The sequence below is a fragment of the Peromyscus eremicus genome, chromosome 20, assembly GCF_949786415.1.
Source record: "Peromyscus eremicus chromosome 20, PerEre_H2_v1, whole genome shotgun sequence".
NCBI classification, from domain to species: Eukaryota; Metazoa; Chordata; class Mammalia; order Rodentia; family Cricetidae; genus Peromyscus; species Peromyscus eremicus.
Genome location: NC_081436.1, coordinates 29,528,388 through 29,540,861, shown reverse-complemented (window position 1 = coordinate 29,540,861; position 12,474 = coordinate 29,528,388). Strand labels below are relative to the sequence as shown.

At 49.3% G+C, this 12,474-nt stretch overlaps 1 protein-coding gene across 2 annotated transcripts in view; it reads right to left on the bottom strand.

Moving 5' to 3' along the window:
• The window catches only part of Trappc9 (trafficking protein particle complex subunit 9), a 482,662-nt gene that overhangs the window by 432,009 nt on the left and 38,179 nt on the right, over window positions 1–12,474 (bottom strand). For both annotated transcript variants that reach the window (XM_059246876.1, XM_059246877.1), the window contains one exon: window positions 9,511–9,727. In XM_059246876.1, coding sequence (XP_059102859.1) covers window positions 9,511–9,727 — 217 coding nt within the window. The remainder of the gene's footprint in view (window positions 1–9,510; window positions 9,728–12,474) is intronic.

Genomic DNA, 12,474 nt, shown 5'->3' with positions numbered 1-12,474 from the left:
GCTTAGGATTACTTTGGCTGTCTTTTCTGTTTCTGTATGAATTTTAAGGGTTTTTTTTTCTAGTTCTGTAAAGCATGCTATTGGAATTTTGATGGAATTAGCACTGACTCTATAGAGACTTCAACGTATAGACTGCACTTTGGACTCTACACCCCAATGTGATTTCAACACCAGAAAGAAGGTCAGACACTCTGAGCCTTAACGCTCCTACCTAAAGAATGTCGTCAACCAGACTGGTGAGTCCCTGCTGAGCCAAGACTCAGGTCATAAAAACACACACACAGGGGGGTTCAGGCTCAGACAAAACTGGTGCTCCCTAGAAACCAACAGCTCATGGGAGTTGCGGTTAGCACACACTGACTGAGACTCTAACACAAACAGCTGAAAGAGAGTCAGGGGGACAGAGTACCTCCCCTTACGGGGTGTACTTCCTGTAAGGATGGGCCTGAAGGAGGTACAGACGCTGGTGGATGCTGTGGGGACAGGGGAGGGGAGTGAGTGTGCCACACGAGCTGAGGCAGGCAGCGGAGGAAGTCGCACAGGGAAACAATAGTCCCGCTTGTCACAAAGCGGCAAGCCGCTCATTTAGAGTGCTTTGGCCGTTTATGCTAACTTCTCAATAAATGCTAGCTGATAAATGCTAATATTATGACTCAATGAATATAATGTGTTTAACACACAGCAGCAGCCTCTGACTCTGTGGGGTGATTAATGATCCAGCCTGCTCCATTATTGCATTGAGAACAAACCCTTGATATACCAGATCTCTACTGCTGCGGTTATTGGGTAAAATTACCTACTCGTGTGTCAGCCCCCACCCTCACCCCCACTCCAGCATCATGAGTCCCTGCACATGAAGACTGTCTGGTACTTATTATAATATCCCCAGAACAGAGGCGTCTATATAATCAGACACTCAGTCAATGTCAACGGACCTTGTCTCCCGCCACCGTGCCCTGCACAGCCAGCCACTCCCTTTTCTGTGTGTGCTCAGCAGCAGGCACAGACTTCAGCTAATAACAGGCACAGTGGGGCCCCTGTAAGCTCGTGATTCTGTTTCCTCCATCAATTCCTCACTGCCTTGGCAGCAGCAATGTGTCTTATTCATCCAAGGATCCTTAATGCCTGGCAGGAGGCCTGGTGCATGCTGGGTATGTAACTAGCGTGTGGGTCGAGACGAGAGCCTGACCCTAGAAAAATCCCCTTCTGTTTCCCATGTGCATACTCAAGTATGTGAAGATGAAATGGCGCGGCTCCAGGGATCTGCTGGGTGGTGGGTTCACGTCTGCTGTTTTCTCTAGTTCCTGTGTATTTAGGATACTTCATAATAACATACCAACTGAAAACCTGGAAGGCAACCCAACACCCACACAAACACCTCCACAGTATATCCCGGGATGTGACATATCTTCCAGAAACTTCCTGGAATATACAGTGGTGACAACATCTTGCATCAAGAGGACAAGTGGTGAAGGAGACACATTCCTGCCTTGTTTCCACCTGGTCAAAGGGGCTAGGACCAAACACTGGAACAGAAGAGAATTTTAGGAGGATTAAGAGTCCAAGTCATGACTAAGCTAGTCATGCCTTCGAAAAGCTCCAATTCTCATTCACCTCAGCACTGCCAAGCCGAGAGCTGTCTCATGCAGGAAATCAGTGACGATCACTTGGTTATTTTTCCAAATGGATAATGGTCTAGTTTCTACTGTGGATGGGTAGGAGTGAGACCCAGGACAAACTAGCTCCCCAGTGAGCCCTGCAGACACGGTGCCTCCTCTGTGGTTCAGAGTCCTCCCACAAAACACTGAAGCTTTTTTAAAGACAGATTTGTAGCGTTTGACTCCTGACAAAACTCTTCTGCGATCCTGTCATGGAGGTTCAGCAATGCCGGCTTTGACAGCTGCCATTCAGCAAATCAATTCTCTTTCCGCAAAGTTCCTCGGCAACATTTAATCTCTCATTCAGCAAACGACTGAGCAAAAAGCAAAACAGAGAAATCTTCTCCCACGGCAGCACAAACAAGATTAAGACAGAAGACGTGGTTCCCTAAGCCAGCAAATCCACAGAGCACATGAGCTGGGTCCTAACTCGAGCCTCTGAAGCCTGCTGGCAAAAACACTCACCTCGCAAATGAGACAGAAGACATTTCTAGACCTGAGAGATCCGACAGCCTAGCTTTTATTCACAAGTATCGGGTTTTGGTAGATTTCCATTTAATTCTCTGAGAAACGTTTGAAGCGGAGGTGGGACTTAAAGTGGTTCTGATTGTCTAGAAATGCAGCCGGCTGACATTTACCATTTCACTCTAATGGACCTCACTTCTTTCATGAAATAATGGCAAATGCTCCCCACACCCACACACACCTCCACAAAACAAAAAGTCCAAGTAAAAAGGACAGAATCGCTTGAATTTTTCAAAAGAAATATGCTCCACTCTTAAGACTTGCAAGCAAAGAGCAAGGAACAAAGTCAGTAACTGGCCACAGGCACTGTGATGACTACTGGCTGGGTCCAGCCCTTTATCACAGGTGTTCGCATGGACACCGCCAACGGGACACACAGGCCAAAGGGCCAGTACTGTGAGGCCCGCAGGAGCTGGTGATGTGGTGTTGGGTAATCCACCCAGACGGTTTTTAAGTGTGCTTACAAAAATCACAACAAGTGCCCGAGGAGGAACAGCAGGCGTTCAGAGGACAGAGAAACAAAGGAATTCCATCTCAGCAGAAGCAACACGGCAGTCTCAGAAGAAACAGCATCCAGCTAGATGCTGGAGGGTGACTGGGAAGCCTGGCAGGTGAGGAGGAGGTCGGTGCATCCGTGGGAAAGGGACTTCAGACTGTTCTCAGCTAGGCCCTGTGCAGAAAGACAAACCTAAGACAACTCTAAGTGTGCCTTTGCATAAAGTCCAACTGCTTTTAGCCTGAAGCCAGCCTGAAGTAAAGTTCAAAGCCTCGAAGAAAAGTAACCGAAAAGCCTCTTCAGTCTCACCCAGAGTCCCCTGAAAGCACATCAAATGATATTCGCACTCACGGGCCACGTCTCAACATCTTACAATCACCCTCCCCCGTCTCCAAAGTGATCACTGGGTGCTCCAAAAACTCTTTCCTCTCTGTACAGGTTCCACCCTTAGCCCATCAAATCCCTCCAGAATACAGCAAAATCAGCCTGGACACTCTGCTCCCCATTTCCCAAACTAAAGGACCTTTCATTTTCTCTTCTGCCAGTAACTCTAAGCCTCGACTGTCCAGACGCCTCGGCCTCAACTCCAATCAACACCACCAAGCCCACAGGAGGGCCACACTAGCAATGGACTTCTGCTCAGCGGGATGCTGGCCTTAAAGGCTCTCAATGCTCAATCCATCTTTTCATACCCGCTCTGTGACATCCTTGGGAAAGGACAGAAAACTCCACCTAACACTGACAGCATGCTGAGCACTGTCCTCAACACCCTACAGGGGGGATCTAACCCTTCCGTCAACTGCTGTCCCCAAGCTGCAGACACACAGACACAGGCCATGGGGCAACCTGGCCAAGGTCATGCCGTCAGTAATGGCATCCTGGGCTTCCATCCTTTCATATGTCCCATGGTGCTCACAGTATGTCTCACTGAGCTGTCGGAAACAGGTTAGTCATGTGAAAGTATTACCAAGAGGCCACCGCCTGCCTTGACGTGGATCAGACAGGTGTTGTGGGCATGTGCACCCACAGGCGTGAGGCCTAGCAAGGCTGGAGACGAGGCAGCCTCACTCAGCCCTGAAGTGAGCACAAGCCAGGCAATCACAGCTCAGGGGCCCTGCACAGACCATCACTCTGTGTGGCAGCTGCTGTAAATACCACAGAAACAACAGGAAATAGCACTTTAATATGAACAACCACTTTTGAACAACTGCCTTTCTGTAATACACAAAAAGAGCAATGTTTTTTAATAAATAAAAATATTCCTGACTACAATACTTAGTATAAAGCTACAGTAATCAAGGCAGTGGGGTTTTGGCAAACGGACAAACAAAATAATTGATAGCAGAGAAAAGAGAATGCAGAAGTCCGCCCACGTAAGTACAGTCAACGCAGCTCTTACAAAGGAGTGCAGTGGCCCAGCAGAGCAAAGACGGGCCTTCCAGCAGACCAGCCAGGACACGGGATGGCCACCAACCGGGCAGTAAACCAAGGTGCTAACTCTGGGCTTCACAAATAGTACACCAAAATGGACCTCCAACAAAACAAAAACCTCTCTAGAAGGATCTACGTGGTTATGGAACTTCTTTGGGCTCTATAAAATTTTCCCCTACAAGCTGATCAATGAAAACTGTAGGTCACATTTGGTAGAGTAATAGATTTTTAGATACAGCTCCAAAATCACCACCCATGAGAGAAAGAGCTGATGAAGTAGATGCCATTAAAATTGAAAACTGCTGTTTTGCAGATAAGCTGCCGAGAGAATGAGAAAACAAGACCCACGCTGGGAGAAAATATTTGTCAAAGACACCGCTAAAGAACTGTTATGCATATTATAGAAGCAGAGAACAAAGAACCTGGTTTTCAAATGGGATCACCAGAGAAGACATTCAGAGAAGCATAGGAAGAAATGCTCACTATACGCACTGGATAACAAGATCCCACCGCACACCTTAGTCCAGAACACGGACAGTACCAAATGCTGGCCAGGACACGGAGCAGAGGTAACTGTCACCCACCATCTTTCAGAGTGAAAAATGGGACAGCCAGCCACTTGGGAAGACAGTTTGCCAGTCACTTACAAAACTGCACATACTTTTGCCATATGACACAGCCACTGTGCTTCTGGACATTGGCCCAGTGGAGCTGGAACACTGTATTCACACAAAACCTTCACGTGGCTGTTTATGGCTGCCTTGTTCATGAGCGTCAACCTTGCAAACAACCAGGATTTTTTTTTTTTTTTTTTTTGGTTTTTCGAGACAGGGTTTCTCTGTGTAGCTTTGCGCCTTTTCCTGGAACTCACTTGGTAGCCCAGGCTGGCCTTGAACTCACAGAGATCCACCTGGCTCTGCCTCCCCAGTGCTGGGATTAAAGGTATGCACCACCACTGCCCGGCAACAACCAGGATTTGTGGGGTGAGTGTCCACATGCCTGATGCCATTCCAGAAAAAGGAAAAGGGTGGAGATTACAAAAGGCTGTGTGGCTGCAGCGGCCTGGGGTGAACAGACTGCAGAGGATCTTTAGGGGGATGCAACTATTTTGTTTGCCCACAATGAGGGATCCAGTCATCACACATTGGTCAAAACCCAAAGAATGTCAGGCACCAAGAGTGAGCCCTGATGTGAGCTGTGGACTTAGGGTAGGGATATGCTATGTTGGTTCATTGGCTGTAGCAGATGCTCCATCAGATGGGGAAGGTTGGCTGGCAGGGAAGGCCATGTCTCTATGGAGAAAGGGGGGTCCCAGAATTCTGCACTGTATGGTCAGTTTTTCTGTGGATCAGAAACTGCTTTTAAAAATAATTTTGTTATGGTTTACTTTTTTATGTATGTAAAGTGTTTGCTTGCATGTATGAATGTGCAGCACTACATGTGTGCCTCGTGCCCACAGAGGCTGGAGGGGGGTGGAGGATCCCCTGGAAATGGAGTTACAGATGACTGTGAGCCACCATGTAGGAGCTAAAAACCAAACCCAGGTCTTCTGCAAGAGCGGCGAGTGTTTTTAACTACTGAGACAATCTCAGCAGCCCCCTGTTTTCTAGTTTTCAAATAAAACGAACTCATACAGAAGGAAGTGAATTGATAGAAAGAAAATTTTATATATATATATATATATATATATATATATATATATATATATATTAAGAAGGAAGAAGAGAAGGGCCAATGGGATCGCTCAGCAGGAGAGGAAGTTTGCTGCCAAGGCTGATGACCTAAGCTTGATTCCCTAGACCCACAGAGCAGAAGGAGAGAACTGACTCCTGCAAGTCAACCTCTGACCTCTGACCTCCACATGCAAGCTGTCGCGCGCGCACACACACACACACACACACACACACACACACACGCCTTAATACATAATTATAATTTTTTAATTAAGAAGACTCACTTTCAGAGCTGCTGTTGGTGAAGGAGACCGAACAATAACCCATCCTTTCACTACAAAACCACATACCAAACACAGCAGAGGGTTCTAAGTAGCAGGAGCCACTCCAGGCCATACCGGAGTCACCACACAGCAACTAGGTGTGCCTTTGCAAGAGCTGCAGGTCACTCTGGCAAGAGGACTGGAGAGCTCATGCTGGTGTTGGAGGCATGCTGAGGCTGGTCAGACACCATCCCAGTCTGTCGTGTCCCTTCCACACGCCCGCTCCAGGAAAAGCAAGCGGGGAATGCCGAGTGTGGAGGGGGTGCGTTCTTCTCTACATTTCTCTTCCAAAGAGGAGTAAAGGGCTAAGTGGGCGGCCGAGGTGGCTACAAAGAGGCCAGGAATTCGGGAATGGCTGTCCTAGTCACCGATTCCTAGAATCTGGGTGCTCCGTCAATGCATACCTATGAGAACGCAAGAGCCATGCTCCCTGGAGAATCGTGCCATCCCTTTCCTGCTCCGCCCATTTTCAGATTGGTTCTCAGGTAAGCCTCGTAAAAACATACCAGCCACAAGGACCAGGCCCAGGCTCATTTAGATGCCAAAATCTTCATCCCACTCCGTCTGACCTTGGCTCCCAAAAGTCCTACAATTCCTTCCTCACTCATCATCGCCCCTTCTCATTCCACTTTCCTCTACTGACCTCTGCCCTGATTCAGGCCCACCGAATACTTCCTCCTTTCTTTATCCACAACCACAGGGGCTCCTGCAGGGTCAACACAAAGCAGGGGCTTCCCCATCCTCTGGACAGACAAGAGCAGCCTTCCCCGTATTCAAGGGACTCTCAGACACACCTGCCCAAGCCCCTGGCATCCAGAGTCCCCTCCCGCCACTGATGTATTGTCCTTGCTCCTGGAACAAGGGAGGGAAGCCCCTAGAATGGCACCCCCACCATCTTCGGAGTGCTGGAGAGCTGGACTGGAGGAGGGCAGCAGAGGGCAGATGGGGGATGATTATGCAGAGCCCACAGTGGCCTGCAACGGTCACCCCATTTGGAGGTTTTGAGCACCTGGTGTCCCCAAGTTCCATGTGGCGTTCTGCCAAGGAAGTGCTGCATGGTCTCAGCAGTGCACTGAGAGCTAAGGGGCGGGGCAAGGGGTGGGCAGAACTATTCAGACAATGGAGATAGCCCAAGAAGCAGACAGAGGGCCTCAGAGACCAGAACAGCTTCTATGAGGGCAGCCCGTGAGGCTTAGAAAGACAGAGACCAGCTCTGACACCCAGGATCCGTCACATCAGTCTGCAGGCCCACTTCCCCTCAGGAATGCCAATCACGCAACAGGTGCTCAACAAACCTTGGGTCCCATCCTATCTCTTGGCGGAACAAAGTGACAGAATAGATGGGAACTTTAACCAGAAAACCACACTAGATCAGTCAATTAATTACATGGGGACTGGAGGAAGAACCTGGCTGAAGGAATCCACATGCAACAGAGGGATGGCAGCAGCTGAGAGCACCCACGTGTCCATTCCAACTCACAGCAAAGTGACCATCGCGGGGCCATCGTAAGGCCTTCACGGGGCCATCGTGGGCTCTGCATAACCATCCTGCCTGCTGTCCGCTGCCCTCCTTTCTCCAGTCCAGCTCTTCCAGTGCATGAAGAGAGTAGATATCACTCTAGAGGTGTCCTCTGTTCAGGAGCAAGGGCCATAACATGTCTGCAGAGTCTAAGACCTTCTGGAAAGGGTCCCAGATCCTCCTCTTGACCCCTGCACACAATCCTCAGAGCTAAGATGAAAGTAAGGGGCAGGGCCCAGCAAGACGGCTCAGCAGGCCGAGCATTCGCCACCAAGCCCGATGACCTGAGCTCTATCTCCGAAACCCGTGTGGCAGGAGAGAAATAACTCCTCCATCTTGCCCTCTGACCTCTGCACGCACACCATAGTGCTCACACACACACACACACATAATAAATAAATTAGCTCAAAAGTGTATTTTTAAAGTCAAGGACAAAATCGACTTCAAAGCGATACCACACAGCAGTGTGGAGGCACGTGCCTGTACAGCTACCGACTGGGAGGCCACGGCAGGAGGACTGAGGGTTCCAGGCCATCCTCTGCTAGTAAGTTCAAGGCCAGCCTGAGTTACATCAAGAGACCTTGTCTCAAAAAGTTAAATAAATAAGACACTGTCTAGAGTGAATCACCGTCAGTGATGGTACTGAACGCAGACAAATGTCAAGGTCCGTGGTTAATAAATAACCCTCAGCAGGGGTGCAGGATGGAGGAGACCTGGCTAGCAAGGTCACAGGAGAGGCAAGATCGTCTGTGAGCCTAACATAAAAGGACAACACCAGCAGGTCACGTGAATGGAAAGCTGCTCAGCAGACCTCTGCCTGCTCACCTTGCCCCTATGGGGAGGGAAGCTCAGGCAGGGATTGTATGGTTTGTTTTGCCACAGGACCTCACTTTGTAGGCCAGACTGCCCTCAAATTTATTCCCATCCTTCTGCCTTGGCCCCCTCAAGTGCTGGGATTTCAGGTATAGGCTACTATACCTGCCCCTACCGCCGACACTTACCCATGAATTCCTACCACCTGCACTTGCCCATGAAGTCCTATTGATTTGCACATGACCTGTGCTACTTTCATGCCACTCCAGACAACAGAGACTGTGGCCCACAAGGCCTTGAAGGCTTACCACGCTGCCCTTCACAGAACAGTGGGCCTCATCTCTGAGCCAAGCAACTCCCTTCTAAAGGCTCTGATCTGCTGGGGATGGAGGTGTCAATGTGAAGAGCTGCCTGGGAAGGCTGGTACTAAAGAGTCTGGGGAGGGTGACGTCTGAACACCAGTCATCAGGTGGATGGAGAAGAAAGTGATTTGTGATTGGGAGTGGGGGCACCGGGGATCCAGCTGCACCCCAGCAGAAGGACAAATCAGTTCTCTCCTATTGAAAGGCCACATCATCACTAGCTCTGGGTCCCCATCTGAAGCAGTAATCAAGAGAAGGAATTTGTCTCTGACGAATTAAGACTTTGACTGAGCATTGTATTTCATGTTACACTATGTTTTAGTATTTATCACTATTACAGAATCAGAATCTTCCACAAATGCATAGCTGTGTGCATACACATACATCCAAGTATGTTTATTCTGGAAAAGTACATTGATCTTGCTAACCTAACAAAATTTCATGGGATAAGTAAAAACACTAGGACTTCAAGCATTGTGTTGGTGACAGACCAGGGCAATTTCTGACCTCCACTAACAAAGATGCAAAAACAAAGCCACATGATGTGCTCCAGGACTTCCTGTTGTGTCACCACTGTTATGAGTGGCTGTGCAGGAAAGGGCTTGGCCACCTTTGAACCACAGGTGCCCACTACAGTCCCACAACACTCAGCAGATGCTCAAATGAATTGAAACAAAGCAACTTCCACCCCAGCCCCAGGTCATGAGTACCTTTGTTGAAGTCCTTGGGGTCTAGCGACAGACTGTAACCAGGTAGTGTCTCCAGAAGGAGCTTGTAACAGGCCCTCCAGCCAGGCTCTGTGATGCTAGGGGCCACGCATTGCATGGCAGCCACGCGCTTGAAGAACGCTGACTTCCGGTGGAAGCCAATCAATTCGTAGAGCTCAGACAGGATGCTGTAGCGCTGGATTTTCTCTTCTTCCGAAAGCTGAAACATAGAGAAAAGACGAGAAGAATAATGCACCTGAAACTTGAGGTTCTGCGGGACCCCTGTGAACACCCCAAGACCTTCCATGAGCCATGGTTCCAAACACATCCAGCCTTTTGCTAAGAAGGCTCAGGTTCTCTGGCACGAGGGGGTTGTCACACAATGCATGAGGCATCCTTCATAAAAGGAACAAGAGTCCATCATGGCAAGAGATGGAGAAGGGACTTTGCTCAGCTTCTTAGAACATATCACGTGGAGCCACGTGATTAGAAGATGATGATAACAGCACCTAACTTAGACCTGAGAGCTTCTGGCTTATAAGCAGGCTTCTTCCATCTCAATGGTGATAGGGCCATAATGACTCTGGTCATAAGCATCCACTAGATGCCCACAAACCACAGGCTTTTTTTTTTTTTTAAATCAGCTTACATTGCAGAACCAGATCCACTTCATTGTAGACAAGGTGCTGTGTAGCAGTTTCCTCCAAGACTGAAACATTCCATCCTGTAGGGAAGCTTTAAGGTAGAAGGTAAGCTACTCAAAATAGTCTCAGGAAGTCCCTGAAACTGACCAAATTCACTAGACGCCCTGGCTGCCAGAGTAAACAATCAAGCTGCTGAGAGTCACACCCAGACAAGACAAGCTGCAAAGAAGAGTCTGAGACCAGCCCAGCTGTCTGAAAGGTTTTGAAGCAGCGGTCCTCTCTTATAACAGGATTGACCCTAACAGGGCCAGCTGGTTTTTTGTTTTGTTTTGTTTTTTTTCCCCAGGGGCCAGTTTTTGAAGACCTCTATCCCAAATTACCCCATCATCCTATGTTGACTTATGTCTGACTTCAATCAGACCCTCAGGAAGTATGTCCGGTCTGGTAGCCAATCAGGGTCCTACCTGGCCACAAGCAGGAACTGCCCTTTGTTCCTTTATAAACCCAGTGTTAGGATGAGATGTTGAATTTTAATTGGGCATGTTAATTAGGTGAGCCAAAGGGGGCTTTGATTGCTGGACTTCAATACTTTGATAGCTGGACCTCGGTAGTCAGCCTCATGGGAGACAAGGCACATGGGCACAGGCAGCAGCCCTCACCAGACACCTTGGAAAAGCATCCCGTACTGTTCAGAACCCCTAGGTCTACAGCGTTTGGCTGGAGCAGCCTGACGGAACTGACAGGACTGTGTGAGCTGCTCAGGAGCCCTGCAGCACACAAAACCCAGCCCCGATGCCTCACAGTCATGCCAAGTCTCTACAGCAGTCCCAGCCACACCCACCCAGAGAAAGCAAAGCCAATGCCATGTCTCTTCACTTGCCGGCACTCGCTGCACCCATGGGGGGCCCACAGGGAATGTAGGAAGCAAGGGCCCCTCCCTTGGGCCTGTGCCCTCACAACAGAGAGATTCCCCAGCTTAGAACCCATAGGGAAGATTCCAATGAGCCAGGACGCTGAGGAACAAAATAAGTACCGCCTGTGTGGTGAATACTTCAGACAAGGGTCAGCAAGTGCTGAGTGAGTGCAGAGGCTCTGGGGCACAGGGCTCCCAGCTGTACACACACACACACACACACACACACACACACACTCGCACATATGCATACATCCTAAATCCCTTGCACCATCTCCTTGACGCTATCCTAATAATGTTCTCATACATGACCTCCAGCCCCATGGTGTTATTCCTCTCTGAGCTCCTTCCCCCTACCCTGGGGCAGCCAGACTCTTCCAGAGCTGCAGCGTCAGTTCCCACTCCCAGGGATGACGCAGGAGGACCACATTGTGCCCGGCTGGATCACAGATGTTTGACGTCACAGGTACTGCTCTGGCTCTTGCCATCCTGCTGGTGGTACTCTGCATCCCCTGATAAGCAGACGCTGAGCACCCTTCCCTGTGATTACTGGCCACACTTGGATCTCCCTTTGTGAGATATTTGTTCAAGGCTCCTGGCAGGTTTTTTAATTAGACCATTCATCTTACTATGGAGCTGGGCTCAATCTTCATGAGCTCCAACCCTAAGTCCTTAGCTATACACGTTAGGTGAATATTTTCTCCCAATCTGATGCCAATTTTCTTTCCTAAGAAAATCTTCTGATAAGCAGAGGCATGTCATAGGACAGAGCTCACACTATCAGTCCCTTCACTCTTGGTTAGTGTTCCCTGTGTCCTTGGCCTAAGAAACCTTAGGTCTCAATGATACTCCGAATGCTTCAAGAAGTGTTTGGATCGGGTCTACGATACATGGACACTAAATCTGCACGGGACACAGCCTTGCTTCGGAAGGACTCCAGTGTGCCACCATCAGCCACGGCAGGGGACAAGGAGAGAGAGATAAAAGAGAGGCAAACCTCCATCACATGCTGGGAGACCCCTAGACCCTCACTTGGACATCCTGCATACTGAACCTGACAACAGACGCTGATGACGGGGCCTCGGCTGGGGCCCTTTCGGCAGATAACAGCAAATAGAGGGCCCAAACCCTTGACCTCTGACCACCATGATTCCCACGCAGGGAGTCCCACTCCTACTGCAGAGAGAAGGCTACACAGTCAGGTGGTCTAGCCTCTCGTTCTTCATACCGTATGAATGCAACGTGACAGGAAATGAGAAGTACTCCCCATGGATGGAACTGAAATGACTTCAGACCCTAGAAAAGCTCCCTTGTGGAGAAAGCCGGGGCACAACTGTTTTCCAATGCCATGCTGCCAGTGACTGGGAAGCTTCTGGTTAATACAAGTTCTGGAAGCCGGGGGCAAGGCCG